At 46.9% G+C, this 26,301-nt stretch overlaps 1 protein-coding gene across 1 annotated transcript; it reads left to right on the top strand.

Annotated features, from left to right (window-relative positions):
• The first annotated feature begins 3,356 nt into the window (after positions 1-3,356).
• Positions 3,357-12,019, top strand: COMMD9 (COMM domain containing 9). The gene is made up of 6 exons (XM_072619123.1): positions 3,357-3,842; positions 5,769-5,894; positions 7,428-7,567; positions 8,597-8,631; positions 10,543-10,646; positions 11,300-12,019. The coding sequence occupies exons 1-6, from the start codon at positions 3,792-3,794 to the stop codon at positions 11,438-11,440; spliced, it is 597 nt and encodes a 198-aa protein (XP_072475224.1). The 5' UTR covers positions 3,357-3,791; the 3' UTR covers positions 11,441-12,019.
• The last annotated feature ends 14,282 nt before the right edge of the window (positions 12,020-26,301 follow it).

Consider the following 26,301-nt stretch of genomic DNA (forward strand, 5'->3'; position numbering starts at 1 on the left):
TTTTGTGGTTGTTCGGTCATTTTTCAGTTGTATACAACTTTTAATGACTCCATTTGGAGTTTTCTTGGCAGAGATACTGGAGTGGTTTGCCATTTCCTTCTGTAGCTTATTTTACAGAAAAGGAAAACTTTTTCCTACAGAAAAGGAAACTGAGGCAAACAAGGTGATGTGACTTGCCCAGAGTCACACATCTAGTGGAACATCTGAGACCAGATTTGAACTCAGATGTTCCTGATTCCAGGTTATATATTACCCTCATCTCTACAGTTGACACCTGCAAAAAATTGGACAGTTTTTATTCCCCAAACACATTACATTCTCTTCATTCTCCTTCCACCCAAACCTTGGAGTCTGCTCCTGGAATGCGCTGGGGCTCTGACAGGTGAGATTTTGCTTGGTCTCACCTGGTTCCAGGACTCTCTGTCACTTCTTAGGCATTTCCACACCATGGGGGAAGAGGAGGAGAAGGAAAGAAAGAGGAAGAAATGAAGGAAAGGAAGGTTGTCCAAGTACATATTTAAAACTCCCAAAAAACACTTAAGACAACAAAAATTTTGTCGGATTGACTGTTGGATCACGATCGGTGTGAAAAAACAACATCTGTGGCCAAAAGTAAGGCTTTTGCTGGTTCCAGACCCAAAAACACTTCTGAAGGCCAGGGTGTCCAAGGATGAAGGATTAAGGTCCTTGTCAAAACTGATGCTCTGTGTATTTGGGGAACAAAGACATCCTGTGTTCTAGGAATAATTGTCATTGTGTTCCTGTGTTTGTCTGTGTTCCTGCTGCCCCAGGAGAAGAGAAGCTAGGCCTTTGTTGTCCTACCATCTGACTGAACTCTCTGATCGTTCTTGGTGGAACTGCTGGGCAAGAGAAGTGTGTTTACCCATACATCCTGGGGCATAGGAAACTAGGAGCTAGGGGACTACATGACCCCACCATTTGGTGGCTAGTGACAGATCCACTTCCCTGGCCAAACATTCACACCTTTTTATCTCCCTGCTGAGTGACCTACTTCCTTTCACAGAAAAGGGAATGTGACCATCAGAAGGGCCATTGGAGAGAGACAGGTCCATTGGGCTCTTTGCATTTGAAGAAACTGAGGCCCAGAGAGGGAATGGGAAAAGTCATACAACAGGGCCAGAGCTAGTGCCACCGGTCATAGGACCAAAAAACTGAATGGACCTTCAGGATGAAGGAGCCCACCTCCTTCATTTTAGAAGATCCTGAGCCCTGAAGGGTTCAGGAACTTGTAGAGGATCAAAAAACTAGTAAGTGCTGAAGATAGGATTCTAACCCAGATCTCCTGACTTGCAGGCACTAACCAGAAAGAAATGATTCCTGCTGACCTCACACTGACTCAGAAGACCACAAGTTAACATCATCTGTGTTGTGTTGCATTTTTGTTCATTTTGTTAAACAATTTTTAGTTACATTTTAATCTGGTTCAGACCCCACTCTGAACTACAATGAAAGGGCCAGGGAATTTCTGAGAGCCTAATAAGGGCTTGAATCTATACAGACAAAGAGGCACCTCAAGGCAGATACAAATGGGACAGAAACGCTTCTGGCAACTGAGTCACAAGTGGATGCTGCATTGCAAGGCACAGTACGATGAAGTAAAAAGGACCGAACTCAGTCCCAGAGAGGTTTACAGAATGCCTAAGATCCCACAGATGTTAAGTATCTAGTGTTTCTTCTATTAAATCATCCTGTGCTAGAGCTTTGATGCTCAATCCCTCCAAGAAGGATGATTGACCAACATTTGGCGAAAAACTGTCCCCCAATCACAAACCAATCATTTTTTGTTGTTCAACCATTTTTCAGTAGTGGCCCATTCTTCATGACCCAACCCTATTTGGGGTTTCCTTGGCAAAGATATTGGAGTAGTTTGCCATTTGTTTCTCCAGCTCATTTTACAGATGAGGAAAGTGAGGCAAACAGGGATAAATGACTTGCCCAGGGTCACACAGCTAGTAAGTGTCTAAGGCCAGATTTGAACTCAGGAAGATGAGTCTTCTATAAGAACTCTACCTGAAACTACCCCCATTAAACTGTGAGCTCCTTGAGGGCAGGGACTATCTTTTACATTTCTTTAACCCCAGCACAGTGCCTGGCATACAGCAGGTGCTTAATTAATATTTAGTGACTTACTGACTAGTTTTAGGGATATTGTTACTAACTAGGTTACCCTGGGAAAACTGACTTAGTTAAATGCCCAAAGGTGTTAGACTAGATGGTCTCTGAATTCCCCGACAGTTCTACTGACCCTCTGAAATTCCTAAATGTCAGATAGTCCCTGCCCTCAGAGACCTTCCATTCTACTAGTTGCTACAATCTATACACTATTGAGTACAAAAGAAAGGAGAAACTGACAAACGATAGTAACAAATAGTAACAAATCACATTCCCTCAGACCTTCAGAGTTTTAAAGTACTTTCTCACCTTTGATGCTCACATAACCTTCTACAATTTAAAAGACACTTTCTTCAGGACAGCTCTGCGTTCAAGTAGTAAACGCCCAATGGCACAAACAAAGAAAATGTAGGCTCAGAGAGAGGAAGGGGCTTGCCTCCTCAGGGTCCCCCTGGGCCTCAGGTTCAAGTCTTCCAACTCTGAAGGCCAATGCTCTTTCTATTACTCTCAAAAACAATGTATTTAGGGGTTCTAATCTTTTGAGGGTGGTGGTGGGGGCAGAGAGAATAAAGTTGTGAAAATTAAAAGACCCAGAGCAGATAGCTATTCTAGACTGGTCCTCTCTTCCTCTTTTCTCTCTCAGTAATTAAAAAATAATGACAATAATTGTAATAAAATAACAATATAATAGCAACAAAATAATATAAAATAAAATAAGACAATAATAAATAAAAATACAATAATCAATCAATAAAAACAGTGATTATGGTGACGATAGAATAAAAGTGACCATGACAACAGCGATAAGAAAAACTAACTAAACAGAATAATCATAGTAAAATAATGTGACAATAATCACAATAACAAGAACCATAAAATCAACAGCAAAATGATAAGGATGCCAACCATAACAACCGTAGTTCTAAAAGCAGTGGTGATGACGGATAGACACATGGCGACCGTAGAAGTCATAATGGTGATGAAATAGAACAGTAACAATAAAAGGGTCCAGATAAGGACCACACATCATGAGATAAGACAGGAATAAGCAAACAACGCTGAGCACGAAGACCACACTGGGAACAGGACGGTAACAAGGACAGGACAGCAGCAGTGGGGAAGACCGCGATCACAGTAACAGTGACGACAATACCAACAATGTAACAAACTAACAACGACAGTCACGATGATGACGGCGTACAGAACGATGACGACAGCGCAAATAACGATGACGTCACGAATACGATGACGACAGCATGAACAATGATGACGACAGCATGAATACCGATGACGGCATAGCTCCCAGCGCAGTGCTGCGGACGAGCACAGGATGCCCACCGTCGGGATCACCAGGACCACACGAAGGGGTGGTGACATCGCACCTCAGAGCAGAACCTTCTCCCCAGGTCCCGCCCCGCCCTCCTGCCCAGCACGACCCGCCAGCTCACCTTCCTCTCCCGCCTCTGCCTTTAAAGCAGCGCCCTCAGCCCCAGCGCTGCGCTCAGCGCCTCGCCTCTCTCCGCAAAGGCGGGGCTTCCCGGCTCAGGACTACAACTCCCGGCATGCCGAGCGGCCTCACAGCCAGCACGTGACACGGCGCCTGGCGCGAGCTCCTCCGGCGGCAGGGCCGCTTGAGTCATGTGACGGGAGGGAGGAAGATGGCTGCGGAGGCGCCAGTGGACTTCGCGGCCCTGCAGAGCTTGCTGAAGGTAATTCGTGGCGGGAGGTTTGCGCGGAGGCCGCGGCCCGGCCCGCAGGAGGGGTGGGGTGGGGAGGGGGCTGCCATTGCGGGCGCGGGCCTGGTCATCCTGTGACAGAGGAGGAAGCTGAGGCCGGGGGGTTCGGCGGCCTGCCCGGGGCCGGGGGGCCAGGAGGTGGCCGGGGTGGGCCTCCGAATTCCGGGTCTGGCGCTGCCTCCGTTGGGCCGCCGAGCCCCGCCCCCCCGCCCCGCTCCGAAATGGGGGCGTCGGACGCGTCCTCCGGGGTCCCCTCCGAGTGCGTGCCGCCGAGTAACCCCATGTGCCCAGGACCGTGCTGAGAGGAGACTCCAAATCACTAAGGTCGTGAGATAGCTGCGGACGGAGTAAGGGGAGGCCCCTGACTGGGCTGGGGGTGGGGCGATCGGGAAGGGGCTCCAGGCGGGGGGACGTGCAGGGCCAGCCGGCAAAGGCTCGGAGATGGGAAATCCCGCATCGTGGTGATGGACTTGCGAGCGTGATGTGACGGGGTCGTAGCCCTTAGGGCTGTCAGAAGATTGGAAAGGGAGGAGAGGGCCAATCCTGGAAGACTTCTAAGGGCGGACGTGGTTGGTTATATCTGCCCGGGAGGAAACTCCTCTTTGGCAGCTTGGGGTGGGGGTGGGGAGGTGGTCGACTTAGGAAAGGAGAGGCAGGAAGACGAGTTAGAAGGCTGGTGTAGGAGGCCAGGAAAGAGCTGATAAGGATTGACACAGAGGCAGAGGGCTGAGAGAGAGCCAGGCAGCAGTGCCTGCCACCCAGGTGCCCGTCCTCACCCTGTGATGTTGGGCAGGGCCGGGCCTCAGTTTCCCCAGATGTAAACTGTCTCCACGTTCCCTTCCGGCTCCAGATCTCTGAGCCTGTAACTGGCACAAACATCTGTCCAGCTGAGTAAGTGACCCGCTTGAAGGGTGTCCCCACGCGCTCGGGCTGTTGTGTTTTCATGACATCCGTTGTGAATTTGCCCCGTCTCACCTTTCACCTACCTAAAAAAAGATAATGACGTTTGTGCGATGCTGTCACACTGGTAAAGTTCTCTCCTCATACATGACTGGCTCCTGACGAAGTGACTTCACCTCCTTTGGTCTCTGTGTCCTCCTGCATAAAATGAGAGGACTGGATCTGACGGCCCCCAAGGTCCCTTCCAGCCCCCGTGATCCAGCCTCATGGTCACTCAGTGACGTGGGGCCCGTAGGCATTTCTGTTACCTCAGGCTTGGAGAGGTCACACAGCTAATAGGTGTCAGATGTCAGAGGTAGGATTTGAACTGGGGACTCCTGGAACCGCAAGTCCAGTATTTTCTCCACTCATCCTTTTTGCCTCCCATTACTCTTGGCAGAGGCCTTAGAAATGACACCATCCAGCCCATTTCCTCTAAAATCTGCTGCTTTTTCCCTGCCTTCTTCGGTCCGTCCTTAGTTCATATCCTTTATGTTGTTTGTTCGGTTGTATTGGACTCTCCATGACTCCATTCGGGTTTTCCTTGGCAAAGATACTTTCCTTTTTCAGCTCATGTGACAGCTGAAGAAACTGAGGCAAACAGGGTGATGTGACTTGCCCAGGGTCACACAGCTGTGAAGTGTCTGAGGCTAGATTTGCACCCAGGTCTTCCTGACCCCAGACCTGGTGCCACCTAGCTGCCCGTTCACATCATTTATACCTTGTAACAAGATCCTTTGTGGTTTCCTACCTGCAGGATCCCTACCCTGCAGTTGACTTCTCACGGTTGCTTCCCTCCGGTGCAACCCTCAAGTAGCACCAGATGTCAGCTCAGTTTGTATTTTCAGCAAATGAACCTTTAAAAGTTTGTGTCTGCAGGGACAAGCCGTTGAAAGGAGTCCTGCTCCCTGGTCATTCTCACAGCCTGAGGCAGGGTCTTTCCTCATTCTTCTTTCCCAGGCCTCCTCGAAAGATGTCATCAGACAGCTGTGCCAAGAGAGCTTTTCCAGTTCAGCTCTTGGCTCAAAGAAACTGTTGGACATCACATGTTCCAGTTTGTCAGTGACCCAGGAGGAAGCAGATCAAGTGAGTGTGTTCTGAAGGTACCCTTGGATGTAGGACTGTGATGTGCTCTAGTGGTCTGGGAGTCAGAAGACCCTGCTTCCTGGCCCGGCTCTGCCACTTACTGTGTGACCTTGGGACCTTTTCTGAGCTTCAGTTTCTCTGTTGTGAAACAGGGATGAAATCTATGCCCTTCCACACATCGTAGCATTGTTGCTGAGGGCGTTGGTGGTGGTCAGATGGGGTCATGCATGTGAAAGTGCTTTGAAAACTGTATAAGAAAAAGCACAGGGTGATAAGGCTGTGCTTCAAGGTGGTAGCAGTGTCAGAGGCAAAAAAGGGGCATATGCAGGAGATGGTGCAAACATAGGTCAGCAAGACTTGGCAGCAGCTTGGAGGAGGGATATTGGGTGAGAGAGAGTGAGGATCGAGGGTGATCTTGAGATTGTGAGCCAGGGAGCCTGGAAGGATCCACTACCAAATACCAGGAAAGTGGATTTGGAGAGGGTAGAATCCACAGGACTTGGAAACATATTGTATATGGGAAGGGACAAGGGATGGGGAGAGGCCTGAGTGACAGGGAGGGTGGTAATGGGGAGGTTTAGAAGAGGGGAGGATTGGGGGGCTAAGATGTCTGTAGGACATCCAGTCCAGAATGTCCAGTAGGCAGCTGGAGATAAGAGGCTGGTGGTGAGGAAAGAGGTTGGGGATGGATAACTAGATCTGAGAATCACTGAGATTGAGGTGATTATTGAATAGGAAGGGAATGAGGTAGAGGAAGGAGAGAGCTCAGGATAGAGTAACCATGAAGAAATTTTATAATGTGAGTGGTTCATCTCAGACCCTGATGGCTGGAAGGGGCCCCTCACACGTGATCTAGTCTAATCCCTGCTTGAAGATTACAGGAGGGAGCGAATTCTAGGATCTTAGAGGTGCTAGAGATCCAGTAGGGTAATCAGTTGTCACTTGGTCCATTAACGCTTCAAGTACTAATCCTAAAGTTCAAAGAGGTGTCTGGCTCCTGACTGTAGAATCTTAGGGTTCCAGTGGACATCTGGGGTAAGATAGTCCAAGCCCTCCTAGAGCCTGATGGCTCCTCAACAGAACACAAGCTGCTCATGACTGTTTGCATTTTTTTAAAAGAGGAACCTGGTAACTCATCTAAGTCCATTATCACTGTAGTATGTTTGAGTGGAGAACTGGTTCCCAAAGCTTCTTGTCAGTGCCAGCAGGACAAAGCTCAGCACCTTGGCACCCCACTTCTGAAAGATGACTGATTCCGGGGTCCCAGGGTCAGAGGAACGATTGCAAAAAGGTGCCCCAGTCGTCCAAGGTCTTACATGGAGCCAGAGCTGCAGAGGCCAGTTAGTCCAACCTCCTGATTTTACAAAGGGGGAAACTAAGGCTTAAAAGTAAAGGGACTTGCTTGTTGTGTAGCTCAGTGTCAGAGGCAGGATCTAGCCAGCATCTGGATGAAGCTTACTCCAAGAGTCAGTGAGAACGCTCTTCTGTCTGCCAAGTCTCTCTCAACCCCACAGGGACCCTTCTTTGTTACAGCTGATCCGTGCCCTGCACCGCCTCACCAGGCTGGTGGCCTACCAGGACCTGACTGCTGGTGAGGAAATTCTTGCTCTGTTCCCCGAAAACTTCCACCAAAACCTCAAAAACCTGTTGACGAAAATCATCATGGAACACGTGTGAGTGCTTCACTCTTTTAAAGGGGGTTGGGAGATCATAAAAAGTAAACCAAGAGATCAAACCTAAACTAACACCTGAGCTGTTCAGTAAACTTCTGCCAATGACCTGAGGTTGGGCTGGGGGTGAAACCTTGAGACAAACACTGGAGATACTGGCTTGCTCATCTAGAGCCGTTATCCCCGATTGATGCCAAGTTAAAGGGTCATGCCCTGGAGCCTCCCTCTGCAGACTGTCGGCCTCAAGGAGGATGTGACACCAGATCCAAAGGCATTTAGTTCCCAGGTCTGAAAGGTAGCCAGGACTCAAAGGATACAGAGTATCCGGGGGACAGTGTGAAAATGGAGACTTCTGTTACATGTGGTGGGAGGAAGCAGCCTAGAGGGTGTAAGAAGTTCTGGACTTAGCCACAGGGAGATCCTAAAACCTACCAACTGTGTGACCTCTGCCAAATGGGGCTAAAAAGCAGAATTATGCTGCCCACCTCAGGACATGGTTTTCTTCCTCAAAGCTCTGGACGCTTCCAGCAAATTCTCATGCCCTCGGCATCACCCAGTTCCCTCAAAAGTAACCTGTGCCTGACAGGAAGAGAATTCTTTTGTTCTTTAGGGAACCTTTCATTTGTTGGCTCTGGAAAGTATTCATTCCAATATTACATCAGCTGCCTGTGGGAATGGGAATAGAAGTGGTTCTTCAGTTGTGTCTGACTCTTCGTCTGACCCCATTTGGGGTTTTCTTGGCAGAGATCCTAGAGTGGTTTGCTATTTCTTTCTCCAGCTTATTTTCCAGATGAGGAAACTGAGGCAAACAGGGTGATGTCACTTGCCAGAGGTCACACAGACACAGTGTCTGAGGCCACATTTGAACTCAGGTCTCCCCGATTCCAGGCCTGACACTCTATCCACTGCGCCCTCTAACTGCCCTTAGGAAAAGAGGGAGTCTACAAACAATCTGCTTTTAATATCTGTGTATTTCTCCTAGTCGTTGGAAGACTCAGTTTTCTCTGCCCTGTTCTTTTTCTCTTTTCACAGGCCTGCGTGGAGAAAGGAGGCCCAAGCAAATCAAAGTGAGTATGGGAAAGGCTGACCTCTCCCCGACACCCCTTAGTGCTGTATCTGCTTAGGACCAGAGACTTGAACTTCAGGCTCCAACCCTGGAGCACTACCCTCCTTAGTGAAACCTCAAACCAAACCCAAAGGTCATTGCTTTCTTTTTTAATGACCTGTGAACTGAACCAGCTTAAAGAGAAAGCAAAGCCCACTGAGCTAGCTTGCTATAAAATAGAGTGTCTGTGTGCATTTCCTAAAATGACTGAGCCCAGAACGTCAACTGCAAGCCCATCATTCACTGGGCTTGAGGCCTGGCAGTGACCTCTGCTCCTGGCCCCCGCTGGCCTGCAGCTGGAAACCTCAGAGACTTGTGGGTAGCAGCTGAGAACCACAAGGAGGAGCACAGAGAGCTTGTAGTGAGTGGGGAAATGGAAGATAACTTGGAAGAGGTTTCTTGTGTTTTTTGAATATTACCTTCAGTTAACAGTTCTTTATTTTCTCTTTCCCACATCCTCCACCTTTAAAAAAGAAAAGAAAAACAAAACCCTGCTAACAGATATGCATGAGGCCACTTAGTGGAGCAGGGATGGAGCTTGGAGTCAGGAAGACCTGAGTTCAAATCGTGCCTCAGACGTTTGCTAGCTGTGTGACCCTGGGCAAGTCACTTAACCTCTCTACCTCTGTTTCCTCAGTTGCAAAATGGGGACAGTCATAGCTCCCACCTCCCCAGGTTGTGTCGAGGATCAGCACATAGTAGGTGCGGTATAAATACTAGCTGTCATTATTATTTACCAGGATTGTACTGCTTGCTATTATTATCATCACCCCCCTCATTAGAGAAGCAAGTTGGCCATGTCCAGAAATCGCTCTCTCGTTGTGCTGAGTCTGTCTCCTCACTGTCCAGAGGCAGGTAGCAGGTAGCATTCCTTGGCATTGGAGGTGAACAGGCAGTTGTCACAGGAAGAAATCTAAGCTATCAAGAGCCATATGAAGACATCTCCAGGTCCCCAACAGCTAGAGAAATGCAGAGATTGGCAAAGTTGACTAGAAAGGATAATGATAAATGTTGATAAGGCTTTGGGAAGGCAGGTGCATGAATGTACTATGGGTAGAATTGGTATAAATTGGTCTGCCCTCTCTCGAGAGCAGTTAGGAACAATGCCCCCTAAGTCACCGAATCACCTTTGGCCCAGGAATACCACCCCCAGGCCTACATTCTGAAGAGGTCAAAGAGAAAGCAGAAGACCCATCTATAAAAAAATACTGCTTGCTGCCCTTTTTGGAGTGGAAAAGAATTGGAAACTGAAGCGCTCCTCCTTCATTTGGGGATTGCCCAAGCAAAGCATGCTGTGCACAAGAAGTAGAAGGACTGTTGGGCCGTGGAATGATGAAGGGGGTGGGTTCAGGGAAGCCTGGGCAGCCCTTGAGTTCTTGCCCAGTGAAGTGAGCAGAGGCACAGAACTCTGTAAGAACACATGACTTGAAGCCCTTTTCTGAAGCCCCCCATGACAGAGAAAGGGGGCTTGGGTGGGGAAGGGCTTACTTTGGAAGTGGGAACAATCTCCTTTATCATTCTGCCATCGAATCACATGGATAAGTGATGGTTCCAGGGAAGATGAGGCTCAGTGGTTCTTTAAAACCTACTAAGGGTAGTACCCAAAAGCCCAATGCTGTTATGAACTCTTTGGAAGGCCTGGCCACTGTTGTCCCCATTTTGCTGTGAGGGAGAGAGGCCAGGATGTCTTTCCTTGCCCAGGTAGAGTTGTTAGACTGGGATGCACCTGAATCTTACCCAAACCTGCTCCTCTGTCTGTGCCCTGCTCCCTCCAACTGCCTTTGTTCCATTTAAATCAGAAAAATGGTAGATGTCGGGGGAAAGAGCCAGCCAAGGCAGCTCCCTGAATTGAGTTTATCTTCCCTTTCTGCAGTCTCCTTGCCTCGACTTGTTGACTTGGACTGGAGAGTCGATGTCAAGATGGCCTCAGACAGCATCACCCGAATGGCTGTGCCCACCTGCCTGCTCCAGATGAAGGTGTGCCTGGCTTTCTGTTTGTACGATCGGGTACCACTAACAATTAGAAAGGGGCCTTAGAACTCACTAGTATAATGTCTCCCCCCACCCCCACACACTCACACACTTTACACATGGAGAAACTGAGGATCATAAAGAGGTTAAGAGACTAAGGTCAGGTAATCAGTTAATAGAAAAGTTAAAAACAAACATCTGGTGGCTAGCCTTGCCTCTTCCCACACTGGCACTACACTGTGGAAGGAAGGTTAAAAAGACTCACTGTCCTTATAGCATCAGCTGGTATTGCTAGTATTCCACTGGTAGAAGGTCAGAGTTGGTGTATTATGGATGTAGGAGGCTCCATGCCTTCTGGGGCCTTCCCCCCAACCTCCCAGAGCACCTAACCCAGTGCACTGGTCATTAGCACATTAGCTGAGCTGGTGGAGTGTCACAAAGTGTGTCTCTCTCCCAGGGAGAGGACACAGTGTCACCAAAGCCTCTGAGCCTGAAATCTTCCTGGGCTCATTGAGGTACCCCAAAGTGGGAGGTCCTCCAGTCCCTGGAAGAGAGCCTGCCCTCGGGAGCCTGAACCCTAACATTTACTGACACTTTGCCTTAGCCAATTGCTTCTCCAACCCCCAGACCCTTATCTTGGGGTGTTGTTTCCTTTTCAGATCCAGGAGGACGCCAACCTGTGTGGAGACAAGCCTGCTATCTCAGCTGTCACCATGGAACTGAGCAAGGAAACGCTGGACACCATGTTAGATGGCTTAGGCCGCATCCGAGACCAGTTATCAGCTGTGGCCAATAAGTGATGTCGCTCATGCTGGTGCCCCTGCTGGGCCCTCTGGAAGGGGCTGGCAGGAGAGTACTGGGGGCGCCCAAGCCATTCTTCACTCATTCTCTCTCATCAGTCTTTTTTGCCCTTGTTTTCTCCTTCGGATTGATGCCCAAATGTCTCCCATCTCCCAGAGGCTTCCTGTGCTCATTGTCAGAACAGGGGCAGCAGTGAGGGAGGGAACGAGGGCTGTGCCAGCTGCATGCACGGCTGCTGGGGAGATTGGGGACCCAGTTGCTGAGCCGGACTAATGAGCTCCTGGGATTCAGGAGGGCATCACATTGGGGGAGAAAGACAGCTCCCTCTCAGATGTCCCTCCCACGCCGTTCAGTTCCAAGCCCCAGAGTGGGCTATTGCTGATCCTAGACAAAGGCCTGAAGAGTGGGACCCTTGGGCCGTCATGGTGCCTGTGCAGGCCAACCCTGGGGCAAAGCCTCTCCGGCAGGGCTCACCTCAAGGCAGCCTCAGTGCTGGGAGCCAGGGGTGAGCTTGGGGCTCTTGTCTGTGTTCAGAACAGTGTTGGGAAGGCAGTTGGAAATAAACATCAGTGCTAAAAGTTCTCTCTCCCATCTGACTTTCTTTGTAGGAGATGCTATGTCAGCTGGGGTCTAGATGGAGGATTCTTAGCCTGGGGCCTGGGAACTTGGATGGGGAAAAAAGTGCATTGCTATGTCCACTCATCTCTAACTGAAATTTAGCAAACATTCTGACAGGTGTCCATGGGCTTCACCAAGGGGGAAGCCAGAGGGGTCCAGGACACAAAAAAGGTGAAGAACTCATCTACTTGAACTCTCCAACATGCTGGGCAATGATCCAGCCTTCAGTGACTCACAGTGATACAGCTTGGGAGAACCTCCTCGTGGAGGAGAGCATCAGCTTCCAGGGGTCCTTGGATCATCTTTGTACCTTAGAAGGGACCAGACCTTCACAGAAGAATGCCTTAGTGCCATGGCTTGTGGATCATAGACGTGGAGACCTTCCACCGTAGGCTTATCCTTCCATGGTACAGGTGAGGAAGCAGGCATAGAAACTAGCCCAGGATCCCATACCTAAGGGCAGAGCCAGGATATGAACTCAGGCCCTCCAAAACCAAGTCCAGTGTTCTTTCACTGATCTTGAAATGCCAGCCATCCTGATTACTGCCTTGTAATGGTGGGCAGGTCGCTTCACTGCTTAGGCCTCATGTCAAATTAGAGGGTTGGACAAGATGATTTTTCTAAGGTTCCCCTGCTACTTCAGTTTTTCATTGTATCTTTGTTTTGCCCACGTCCCTGATTCTAAGGTCTTTGACCTAACCGTTCTCAAAGGCATTTTGTAAACAGTCCAGAATATCATACACCGATTTTCATCTTGCAGGTGAAGAAACTGAGACAGAAACAAGGAATAGGCATTTAATCTTAGCCCACACACTCGAGACTATGGAAAAGCCTAAGAGAAAACTCAACAGCAACTTTTGTTTCCCAGGCCTCAGCCTCCCTGTTTCTTGACTATACATTTTTCTTTCCAATTGGATGCTGGTTGGGGCATGGGTCTTCAGGATTCTGATACTAAATCAGTCTCTGACTATGTGACCTCAAGCAAATAGCAGGAAATGCTAGATTGATGGAAAGAGCACTAGATTTGGCCACAGAGAACTGACTGGTTCAAACCCTGCCTTTGTATCTCACTGCCAGCAAGACCCTAGTCAAATCCCACCCCCTTTTTGGGTCTTAATTTCTGTAAAGGGTGGTGGTTGGACTGAGACAAGGCGGTGTCGTGGTCCAGGGGAAAGAGGTCTGGGTTGAGAATTTGAGGATATCATTTTTAAATCCTACCATAGGGCAGATGTGATCTTCAGTCCCTGCTGTCTCCTTGGGCCTCACTTTCCTCATCTATAAAATGAGGAAGGAATGCTACTTCTCTTCCAGCTCTTAAAACCCTGTGATCCTGTCTAGCAAATCTCAGGCCCTTAGTCTCCTCATCTGTGAAGAAAGATGTTTAGATCAGATCACAGATTTAGATTTCATTTTAGAGAGGAGAAAACGGAATCAGAGAAGGCAGTGAGTCAACCAAGGTCACACAGCTGGTCAGGACTCGAACCTGTGGCTCTATAGGAAGAATGCTGCATTTTCATTTTAAAGGATCGGAGTTCAAATTCTGGCAGAACTGCTATGTGGTCTGGGTAAGCCAGTCCTCTCAGCTTCAATTCCCCCATTTGACTTTGAAGGTCTCTGCCAGCTCTAAACCCACAACACTGCAAACCCAGGCTCCTCTATACTTTCCTCGTTACACTATATGCTATTAATTTTAAAGTCCTTTCCAGCTCTAAATTCTGTGTGTTTTTTCCCCTCTGAGCCTTAGTTTCCTCATCTCTAAAATGAGGATCAAGGGCCTGTAAAGGCCCTTCTCATTCCCCAAATCTCCATTTTCCATTTAAATCCAACACATACATGAATTTCTAGTTTTCTAAGAATTCGAATGCAGTTAAAGAGGGGATATGAACTGCCCCGAACATAATCCCATCTTTCATTATTCAGAAGGTGTTTTAGAACATTTCACTGCCTTGGGATCCCCATTAGAAGTGCCAGTTATCATCAAACACAGGGATGGCCTTGAGCATGGCTGGATTAGGTGGCTGCCTACTGAACAGATTTCAAGGGCTTCAGTGAGACACTCCCCCAACAAGTCATGCCTTTGCCTTCATGGTTCTTTCCCCTTGTTCAAAGGCAGTCGTCCTTTGGAATGTTAACGTAACTCCTAGAGGCTGCTGGTAACTAAGGAAGCACATACAGTTTATCCAATGAGAAGCTGTAGCATCATAGGGAGGGCAGGAGGAAGGGCAGATAGTAGAGGTGATTATGACCACTTGAAGATGAACTTGGGCTGTTTTCCCCACCTTTGATGGGCTGATCCTGAATGTACCAGACATGGGAAAAGAGAGGGTTCAGGGAGCACCCCAAGGTGATTGAACATGAAACAGCAGGTTATTATTATATCAATAATTAATTTTTATATTATAATATTACAAATAAATGATGATAATAGCTTGGAAAGCACTTTACATGTTATCTCATTTGTTCCTCAGCTCCTTGTGGCAGGTGCTGTTACATAGGCGAGGAAACTGAGATTGAGGAAGGTTCAGTGACCTGCTTGCTCAGGGTCACGCAAGTAGTAAATGTTGATTTGACATTCAAAAAGAACTTGAACTCAGGGCTTCCTGACTCTAGTCCAGTGCTCTATGGCTCAAAATACCAGATTAAAATGTTCATTCAAACTCAAATATAAATTCTCAACCTAGCGGTAGTCAGGAGAACGAACCAAGATAGGGACCCAGAGAAGTAACTGGCATGAAAGCAGGAGATAGGTTGTTGGGGGCATGATAAGTAACTTCTCTGGAGCTCAGTTTCCCCATCTTTAGAATTGTGTTAGGGACATGAGGGGGTTGGACTAGATTTCCATGGTTACCAAGGTCAGGGTCACAGCTGCTACCTAGTGCTCAGTCCTGACCTTCCTTAGCACCCAGATCTTCAGGGATAGTGGTTTGTTTTGTTTTTTTGGTGGTGGTCGTGGGGGAGGTTTGTGGACTGATAGAATGGTGAAACCATCTCCTTCTACACATGGTTAGCTGCTTGTTATTTTAGCATTTTTCACACTTCATACTTAGATGGATCTGTGAACTCAAGCGTAGGGACTCACTTCACCAGTGGAGATTACCCAGGCTCCTCTACGTGGGAAGTAAATAAATGAGGCACTTGGGGACTGGTAGGAGTCTGAAGATGCCAATCCTTTTGGGGACTATCGCTTGGTGAACATGGGGAGAACTGACAGATGATATCCAGCAGATGGCGAACTTGTCTACCTTATCCTGCCTCAGTGGCCCAATTTATTTGAGAAAACAAGGGCTGAAAAAAGGAAGCGAGAGACACCAGCTCGCTGCTCGTGGAGTTGTAAATTGGTCTGTCCATTCTGGGAAACGATTTGGAAATATGCAAGAAAAGTTACTAAATTGTCCATACCCTTCGACCCAGACGTCTCACTACTAAATCTATCCCCGAGGAGGTTAATGCTAGTGAGAAAAAGACCCATCTGTGCAGAAATATTAATAGCACCATTTGTAATTTTAAAAGTAGAAATACAACGTGTGCCAACTAGCTGGGGAATGACTGAATAAACTGCCGTCTGTGAGTTCTTGGAATATTATTCTCTGTGATCTTAGCACAATGTCAGTGTTCTGCTTAGCCATACAGCCAGGTGGCTCAGTAGACAGAGCCTGGGACTGGGAGTCAGGAAGACCTGAGTTCAAATTTGGCTTCAGGCACTCACCAGCTGTGTAATTCTGGGCAAGTCATTTCACTTGTTAACATGTACCTGTCTCAACTTCCTCATCTGTAAAATGGGGATAATAATAGCACCTGCCTCTCAGGGTTATTGTGAGGATCAAATTAGATATTTGTAAAGCACTTTGTAAACCTTAAGGTGCTATGTACAATTGCTACATATTATTTTATTACTATTACCATTATCCTCATCAAAACTGCCCCTGGACTGCATATCCCGTCTGACTCCCATGTTCTTCCATGAGTTGGCTCCTTGGGATCCACCCTATTTGTTAGAAGCCATCCTTGCTTTCTTCTGCTGTCTACAAGAATTCAAGCGGAGCAGACTGTTCATGTCCCCCAGTTAGAGTGGGAGGTCCTTGAAAGCAAGAACTCTCTTCTTTTTTCAGTTTATACTCTCTTCTTTTTTCAGTTTATATCTCCAGCTCCTAGTATAGCACTTGCAGCACAGTAAGTCCTTACTAAACACTTTTTCACACATGCATTCATTGAGGCATTCATTTCATCAGCCGCCCCTGACCCTCACCACGTGGCCAGCCTCACTTTGACTCTTATGCCTTTCCCCAGTCACATCCTTTATTCCAGTATTTGTGACATGATGCAGCCTGCCCCGCCCCCATATGCATTTCTCCATGGTCCAATTCGTGATGTTCACTCCATTTTCTGGAGATTATTGTGTTCCGTGCCCACAGGCACACAACTACATCAGTAGAATTTTTGTGTGTATCAAGGAATAACAAATATAAAGACTTCTGAGAAACACAGGAAGACTTGGATCGAGTGATTCAGAGAGAAGAAAGCAGAGCAAGAGTAAATTCTGTGTGATGATTACGGTGGTGGGAATGAAGGCAATACCAGGCGGCAAGCTGAAGTCGACCACAGCAGACAGTGTTGGCACCAAATCATCAAGGTTCGGGGGCGGAGATATTCTTCCTGTCAGTAATGGTTGGTGAGTGGCATCCATCAAGTGGAAGCATGCTGTTAGGAAGATCTACTTGGGGGAAGCTGGACCGGGACTGGATGTTTGTTGAGAAGTTTATTGCATTGATATCAAATGTGCTAATGTACTAATGGTCATGGTACTAAAGGAGGGAGTAAAGATTAGAATCGTCCTCCCTCTGAGAGAATCGCAGGCTCCAAATAGCAGAAAAGCTATAGGGCAATCTTTGAAACCAAGGTTTCTTCACCCCTGCAGCTCTCCAATACCACCCATGGGTTCTACAATGATGTGACTGCCATACCTTAGGTATGTGATAGATAGGTGGGCAGTTAGATGTTGTAATGGATATGGTGCTAGACCTGGGGTCAGGAAGACTCATTTTCATGAGTTCAAATCCATCCTCAGATGCTTTTTTTAGCTGTGTGACCCTGGGCAAGTCACTTCAGCCTGTTTACCTCAGTTTCCTCATCTGTAAAATGAGCTGGAGAAGGAAATGGCAAACCACTCTAGTATCTTTGCCAAGAAATTCTCAAATGGAGTCACGAAGAATCAGACACAATTGAAAATAACTGAACAACAACAAGAAACAGGTAGCTGGGCCAACTGAGGAAGGGCAATGAATCCTCTGAGCAAGCTAAGGGAGAGTAGGGTCCACCTTATGCACGGGCAGAGCAGGTGACCACAACATGGTGTGGCAGAGCACAATGGACTTGGAATTAGAGAACATGGGTTAGAGTCCTACTTTACCAGGCTGTGACCTTGGACAGGTCATTCACTGAACCTTTGTGGGCCTTACTTTCCTCATCTGTAAAATAAGTGTGTTGGACTAGATGACCTCCAAGGGCCTTCCAATTTTAAATGCTATGACAAAAATGTCACAAGATGAGTGGGGGACTTCAGAAACACCAGAAAAACTCTACTCTCCCCCAGAAAAAACAATCCCCTCTTCCTACAACTGATGAAGCTCCTGTGATTCTGCCATGACATTTCACCCCTTTGGTGTAAAGCTTTACTGTTGTGCTTTGTGCTATATGATCTCCCCATACATCCCAGATATAGCATACTAAGCCTTATCAGTCATTTACAGCATAGTGTGAATGTGATATTTTCCTTTGGTGACATGGTTGTAATGACAAGCTCATGGTCCATGCCCTTAGAATTATAAAGGTCTTGAGACTTTGGGCAGGTAGTTTCCCTTCTCTGAGACCCAGTTTCCTCATCTGTAAAATAAAGAGGTTGACCTTAGAGGTCTCTTTGGGCTCTTACCAGATCCCTCAAGGACAAGTTGTGATGGTTATCTGCCCTAGAGCATGTCAGCTGAAGAAGTGGGAGGGGGTCCCTTCAGGAAGGAAAGGAAAGTGGGGGAAGGTTGAGGGGGTGCCAGAGGTCTCTCCAGCATCATGCTCAACCTTCCCTCACTCTTTCTTCCCTTCCCGAAAGTTGTTATCAACTTGTGTTGCCGAGAGCTCCGTCTCATCAAATGAGTGAGCAGGATCCACAAACAGCAGGCCTTCTGCAGATGAATGAAAAATATCTCACACACATATGTCTTGCTTTTTTACCTTTGTATATAGATACTGTTCTGATGAATAACACACAAATCCATTGAAATGTTAATGAATTCTGAGCATTTTTTTGCCTTGGTATACTTTTACATTCAACCAAAACTAATGAAGAGGCAGAAAAATAGTGGGAAAAATAGAGGACCTGGAGAGTTCACTACCCCATGCTTAAAATAGGGAGGACAATCTAGACTGTGCAAAGGGTGCTGTTGGAGTTGGGCTGAGAGTGGGATGCCTGGTCAATGAGATGCATCCAGGACAAGGCAGGAAGGACTAGCCATTGCCTTGGGAAGTAGCACTCACTCTGGTGATGGGAAGGAAGGAAGGAAGGAAGGAAGGAAGGAAGGAAGGAAGGAAGGAAGGAAGGAAGGAAGGAAGGAAGGAAGGAAGGAAGGAAGGAAGGATACAAGCATTTACTGCTCTGGTTCCTTGGACCCATCCAGTCCTTTCACTTTAAGATAAAACAAGCCATCGTCGCAGGGGTCTCTGTATTTTCAGCTGCCTTTTTGTAAGAAGCACTTTCTCTAAATAAACAATGAGGAAAAAAACCAACACCCTTAAAACTTATCTAGTGTAATTCTCTCATTTTATAGATGAAGAAAGAGGCCCAGAGAGAGGAAGTAGTTGGTCCAAGATCACCAAGCTAGTTAATGGATAGAGAACTGGGCCCAGGCCCAGTCAGGAAGATCTGAGTTCGAATCTAGCCCCAGACGCTTATGACCTGCATGACCCTGAGCATGTCACTTCACCTCTGTGTGCCTCAGTTTCCTTTTCTATAAAATGGGCATAATAACAGCAGCCACCTCCCACGGTTATTGTGAGGATCAAGTGAGATATTTGTAAAGTGCCTAGCACATAGTCGGTGCTTAATAAATGCTTCTTTCCTTCCTTCCTGTCTGCCTTCCTTCATTCCAACAGAGTAGAACCCAGGTCTCCTGACCCCCAGCACAGGGCTCTACCTCCTGACCCCCACTACAGTGCTCTGCCTCCTGTTCCTCATGGCCTCCTAAGTCACCCCTGCCCTTGGGCATCTACACCCATGTTCTTGCCCACAAAGATCACATCGGCCAAGCCAGGGTCATTAGAGCTGATCAGGGAAGATCAAATCAACATGTCTGTCTTCATCTGGGTTTGGAGAGGATGGAAGCATGGAGGGGAACCTGCCTGGCCATCTCATGTCCATGATGGGTTTTTTCCTGGGCACAGATGGTATGTATTAAGCACTACCATCTCTCCCATGTCAAACAGCAAGCTGATGAAGGCTCCTTTTGAAGTTTCCTCCTGGTTCTTCCCCTTGATCTCTGTTTACATTCCACCCCACTATTCCTCATCTCACAATTCCCCGCCTTGCCAGACCCAGTCAATATTGACCAAACCCAGTACCTACACCTACTTAGGGACACAGGAAGGAAGGTGACAAAATTTGGGGCCAGAGGATCCGAATTCAAATCCTGACTCTTCTATTTATTATTCACCTTTCTGGGTCTCAGTTTTCTTTCCTATAAAATGAAGGGATTGGTTTAGGTGACCTCTAGGGACCCTTCCATTTCTAAATCTGTGATCAAACAAGAGTCAACTGATTTAAATCAAAGCAGGTGAGATTTTCATTGGCTGAGAGGGAGCCCTTCTTGATTGTCAGAGGCACGAAAGATTGGGCTGAACTAAGTTCCCTTGCCTCCACCCAGGCACGACTTTGAGAGCAGGGGACTGGACCAGATGATTTCCTGAGGTTGTAGCCAGTTCTGGGATTCCTAGGCTGCAAACCTACTCTATGGCCAGTCTGAATTCTCCCGCAGTGGACCCCCCGGCTTCTCACTTCTGGCCCTAAACAGCAGTGAGGGGACTATTGCCTGCTCTTATAGTTGCAAGTGCTAGTTAGAGAGTTCTGTGAGGGCACGAAAAATATTGTATATACGTTTTCTTATTTGACGTTGTTGTTCCAGTTTTATAGATGAGAAAACTGAGGCTCCTAAAGGTGAATGACTTATTCACACAATGAGGAAAGCGTCAGAGGTAAGATGGAAACCGAGATCTCTCCTGACTCCAAGTTCATTGTCCCTTTCACTCCACCAGCATGGTAGGGTCGTAGATGTAAGAGGAAGGGTCTTCAGAGTCCATCTAGCCGCTAGCCCAATGCCTTCTTTTCACAGATGAGAAAATGAATTCCCAGAAAGTTAAGGAACTTGCCTGAAGTCACACACAGAATAAGATTTAAGAAGCAGGATGAACACAAACAGTGATTGCAACCCAGTATTTTCTGTGCTGCGCCATGTTCTAATACACCCTGGAGGAGGGCGATTCCATTTGTTGTCTTTCCCCTGTGCCAAGCACAAATATCTGGCATATAGTAGGTGATTAATATATGCTGAATGGATTGACTCATATTGAATGGGATCTATTCTACCTTGTGAGCAGGGGATCTTAACCCTGTGCCCTGAAGAGACCCCCCCAACCTGGTGGCTACCATGCAAACCAATGGATTTCACTGTTCATTGCTCTGGGCTGAACACTGCCTGTTCCCCCTGCATTGCTACAGTCACACTGAGAAGTTATCTGGTGCTTTAAAGTTATCTCTGCGGGCTCCCAGGGAAATAGCTTTGTGCCGCAATTCATCACTCGCCTCTGCTCCTCAAGAGCCCAGTGCCAGGAAGATTTAAACATCTCGAGACTCAGAAGTCGGAGCCAGATTAGAAACTTCTAAGGCTCCGATCACCACCGCGGAGGATTGATTAAATACCTGAAAATGAACTTCTCTCTCTATGGGTCTAGCATGATGGTAGTACATGGACCTAACCCACAGAATCAGTTATGGAACTTGGGAGTTGGAAAGGACCTCAGTAATCACCAAGTCCAACCCATCCATGAAGGCATCCCCATAGTAACATCCAACAGGGCCAGGAGCCTTTGCTTAAGGACCTCCAAAGATGGAGAAACTGCCACCTTTCAAGCAGCCCAGTCTGATTTTAGGCAGCTCTAATGGTTAGCAAGTTTTTCTTCTAATTAAACCCAACTATCCCCATGCAGACTGCTCCTAATTCTCCCTTTGGGTCCAAGCAGTCCAAGGCCTCTCTCCTTCAAACGCCTACAGACAGCTCTCATGTCCCTCTCGAGGAGGTGGAAAGGAAGGTCTCCTTCCTTTACCCCAGTGATTTTTACATGGTCACCTTTGACATGGCTAGTCCCTGTCAGCAAGAGGTTATGTACTACAAGCAGGGATGGGAACGGGTCATGTGGACAGGAGGCAAGGCCGGAAGCATTTCTTTATTAATGCTACATTACGCTGAGCATTCTGATAAGTGCACAGTGTACAAAAATAGACAAAAAAGAAAGTCTCTGCCCTCAAGGACTTTACTTTCCAATGGGGAAGACAACATACAAAAGAGACTGAAAAGGGGAAGGAGGCAAAAGGTCCCCACATGGGAGCACAGTGTTGAAGTCTGGCAAGTAAGGAGAGCCAGGAGGGCAGTGAAGCTTGGTTGTCTTGGGTCCCTGCCCCAAACAGAAGCTCTGGACAGAACTCAACAATGAGCCCAGCATGGCAGATAGACATCTCAAGGTGTGGAATCTGAGTGCAGGATGGATATTTTAGGGCGGTGGTTCCCATTTGGTGGTTCTGGAGGGTAAACGGTCATAGGGTTCAAGCTCCTTTATCTCCTGGCTGGGAAAGTTCTTCATCTAAAATTCCATATGGCTGATGAAATCCTTAGAGTGGGAATACACACACACAGACACACACACACACACACACACACACACACACACACACACACACACACCATTGTATTTCTTTATTTGAGAGGCAATTTTGAGTAGTGGATAGAGAGTCAAGAAGATCTGGGTTCCGATCCTGGCTTTGTGATCATTTGTAAGTCACTTAACCTCTCTGCGCTCCAAGAAACTCTCCAGGACCACAGGCTGTAGAGGAAGTTCTACTGTCTACACTGGCAGAAATGATTTCTCCTTTTTAAGAGTCTCTTTATTAATGAAATGATAGTTCCAATCCAAAACATTCCCCCACAAACTGCAAACCAGAAGCATTGTTTAATCCATCCTGATTTGCCCAATAAGCAGCCAAAGAAAAACAAAAACTTGTCCTTTGTTTTCATCGACACCCATTTTCCCACACTTCCGTGAGTACTCAAGGCCCAGGGGATGCCCCATTGGTCTTCCTGGCCCTGTGAGGTGTGAGGAGGGGGCAGAAAGCCAGTCCCTTGCCTCTGGCCTGTCACCACTCTCTGACCCAGCTGACTACAGACAGCAGCAGGTTGTCAGAGGGAGGGAGGGAAGTGGTCTACTATCATCCTCTTAGGTTACATGGATATGCCAAGATGATTTTCACTGGTCCTCAAGGAAACAAAAGACCAGGGGAGAAAACAGAGTCATCTCTCAGCTTTCAGAGAGCTCTTCCAGGAAGCCAACTTTCATCACTTCTCTAGCATCCTGAGCACCCAGCAGGAGCTGTCACCAGAGGTGCAGGGCCTTCATCAGACAGAGCTTAGGTTTTCACCAGACTTTTCAAGGCTCCTAAGGCTTCCTGAGGAAAGAAGTCAGGCTCCTGAGCTTTCCTATTGCTGGATAGTCCTGGAGAAAAATGCCCCACAGTGGGAAACCATATCAAAAACACTGGCACAGGAGCCATGCAGACCATCCACAATATGTGATATTTCTTGATGACTTGGCTGAATCTCTGAGCCTTTTCAGTGACTGTCTGCCCCCTGCCTAGAATGCTGTCCCTCCCTCTTCATCTCTGCCTCTTGGCATCTTCTTTCATGTGTCACCTTCTATGGGAAGCCTTTTCTGGTCCTCATCCCCTTTGCCCCAGAGCATTCTATCCCTCTGAAATCATCCAAGTATCTTCTAGTTACTTAGAATATAAACTCCTTGAGGGCAGAGCTTGTTTCTCTTTTGTCTTTTAGTCCAGGAGCTCAATGATATCTGGAATATTTTTTGGATTTCATAAATGTTTATTGATGGAATAATCAATTGACTGATATTCTGCTTGGTATTGGGTACCAAAACATGGTTGAGTGGAAATCGCCTTGGATTACTAGTCAGGAAGCTTGGATTCTAACCCTCCTTCTAGCACTGATTAGCTGAAGGACCTGGGGCATGTTCTCTCTGCCCTTCAGGTTTTTGTTCTGTAAAATAAAGGAGAGGGGAAATTGTAGTAATACAATTATTTAATAACAGGAGCCCACATTTTCATGGTACTTTAAGATTTATGTATGTAATCTCATTTGATAACAAGAGATCTAAAATGATTCATACTATTGACCTAAAGATCTGAGAATTAGGATAATCTCCTTGGTCTTAACATCATCAAGAAACACCCCCCAAAAGACCTATCTGACCAAAGATATTGTTAGAAGCATCTTTAGCTCCCAACAAAGAACTAGAAATAACCCATGTTGTTGGCTAAAGACACCTATAAATGGGATGGATATAGACAACAAACTACATGTTCACACTGGGCAGTTATGTCCCCTAGGAGCCTGCACACAAGCTCAATAGTTTTCAGCGTGGGTGGTGGAAATCTCACAAAGGAGAGACATATAGGAGAGTGACCAGAGAAGATAAGAGGCAGAGGAGGAGAAACCAGTGGGTACACGAAGCTGAAGTGGTAATAGGAAAGGGGGAAGCTGTGGTGCAGACAGGAGCCTGGGAGAAAGAGGAGAAAGAGTAAGCTAGGGTGGTCCTGGCAGTGCCAGAGGAGACAGCGCATTAGCTGAGGGATTCTTAACCTTTTTGGGCAATGGATCCTCTTTGGCAGTTTGGTGAAGCCCATGAATCCCTTCTCAGAATCATGCTTTTAAATGTATAAATTGAAATACATAGGATTACAAAGGAAACCTATTATATTGTAAGTTAGTTATCTGTTTTCTATCTCTATCATCTCTCCATCTCTGTCTAGATATCTGTCATCTCTACCATCTCTAGAAACCTCTATCACCTCTCTATCTAGATATCTATCCATCTTCCTATTATCTCTAGATATCATATCTATCACCTCTATCTTCTCTCTGTCTCTCTCCATCTCTCCCCCTCCTCTCTCTGTCTTTGTCTCTTTGTCTCTGTCTGTGTCTCTCTCACTCTCTCTTTGCCATTTGTATCTATCTTAAAAATTCACAGATCCCAGTCTGCCTTCTCCTTCCAGACTGAGAGGAAAGTGAACAGATACTCTTTGTGGTCCAGCCTCTCTAGCACCCTTATCCCTGTTAATGAGTTTAGATGAACTGTTTCTTTCTCCTGGATGGGGTGAAACACCTGGGAATTCCATGGGACCGTGATTCACTGGTGGGTTGAGGGAGGCAGCAGCCCTCCAGTTATAGGAATGTACAGTACAAGACTACTGGATTCATTTCCTTTGTCATTCACCTTGCTTCATATTTTACTTGAATGTTCTATTGACTTTATTTGCCTGGAGCATATCTCACAAGAGCTCCTTGGTGGAGGCTCATGACTCATGACTGTAATGAGCTGATAACCTAAAATAGAACCCTGAACCCAGGAGCAGCAAGGGGGCCCAAGGCCCCAAGGGTCTAGAGCAATAAACCATAGGAAATGATTAATATGAAGGATTCAAAGGTATATGAAAACACTCATATGAAGCATTACAGAAGGAAGCAAGCAGAATCGGATAATGTAAATAGCCATAACAAATAAAGAGCAGTAACAAAAATTCAGGAAAATATGCAGAATAAAACAATGCAGAAGGGAGTGCAGGGGGGAAAGCAAAAAACCCAGGACACTTTTGTTACTAATTCAAGTTAATACACACATTTTAAAGACTAAAATATAAATAAGAGGCGGGGAAATGGAACCATGATCACAGTGATGTGAAGTCATCAAGCTGCTTGACTTTTCCGGGCCTCAGTTTTCTTATCTGTAAAATACAGGAATTACTACCCCCCACCCCCAATCCCTTTCCATTTTAATTTTCTGAGATTTAGATGAACTACTTCTTTCACTTGAAAGGTTGGAATACCTGAGGAAAGCACAGCACTGTGACTCATTTGTTGAATTTTAGGACATCTGAATCTGAAACTGAGTTTAAAAGTAGGACCTTCAAGGCCCTCTAGTCAAGCATTTGAGCTGAGTCTTGAAGGAAGCCAGTAGATAGCCATGAGGAATGAGAGAGCATTTCAGGCCTTAGTACAGTCAGTGGAAAGGCATGGTCAGGAGATTGTCAAGAAGGCCAACATGGTTGGATCACTAAGTAGGAGAAGGGGATTAAAAAGTAAGGATACTGGAGAGGTGGGAAGGTCATCAAGGACTTTAAATACCAAACAAAGGGGTTTTCTATTTGATCCTGGAGGTAGTCCCTCACAGCAGCCTCATGAGGTAGGTGCTGTTGGCATTATTATTCCCATTTTACAGTTGAGGAAACTGAGGCTTAGAGATTTAAGCAACTAGTCACATACCTAGGAAGCATGAGGCTGGACGCAAAACCTGGTCTTTCCTGACTTCAGATTTACTCCAGGACATTGCCCCTCCCTTCAAAGTACCAATGATATTCACCACTGTCATCAGCCCCAGGGGGTTTTCTTCTTGCTAAATGCCCCCAACCCACCCACTGGCCTCATCAGCTTTCCACTCCACCCTGAAGAGTCCTTTTGTTGGCAAAGTTCCCCAAACTGATCTCTGTCTGAAGGGAGGCTGACCGCATTAGGAAGTGTTTCAGGGGCAGAAAGTGGTCATCTATTAAAACCCACCCCTGGAAAAAAAAACTCTCTACCAAAAAGTTAACAAAGACCAAACAGCCCTTGCTCAAAGATCCTAGTTCTCTTGGGCAACTTGAATTGTTAGGAGAGTTTCCTGAATCTGCCTCTTTGTCATTTTCACTGAGGGTTCTACTTCTGTCCTTTGGGGCCAGACAGAGCCAGTCCAGGTCTCCACACCAAAAGCCCTAGAGAGAGGCTCTGGAATAGTAGAAAGAAAGAGGGCAAGATTGTAAGTCAGAAGATCTGGGTTCAAATTCGGCTTCGAACCCTTATGGCCTAGGGGACATTGGTCAAGTAAT

The sequence above is a fragment of the Notamacropus eugenii genome, chromosome 6 (assembly GCF_028372415.1).
Source record: "Notamacropus eugenii isolate mMacEug1 chromosome 6, mMacEug1.pri_v2, whole genome shotgun sequence".
Classification (NCBI taxonomy): Eukaryota; Metazoa; Chordata; class Mammalia; order Diprotodontia; family Macropodidae; genus Notamacropus; species Notamacropus eugenii.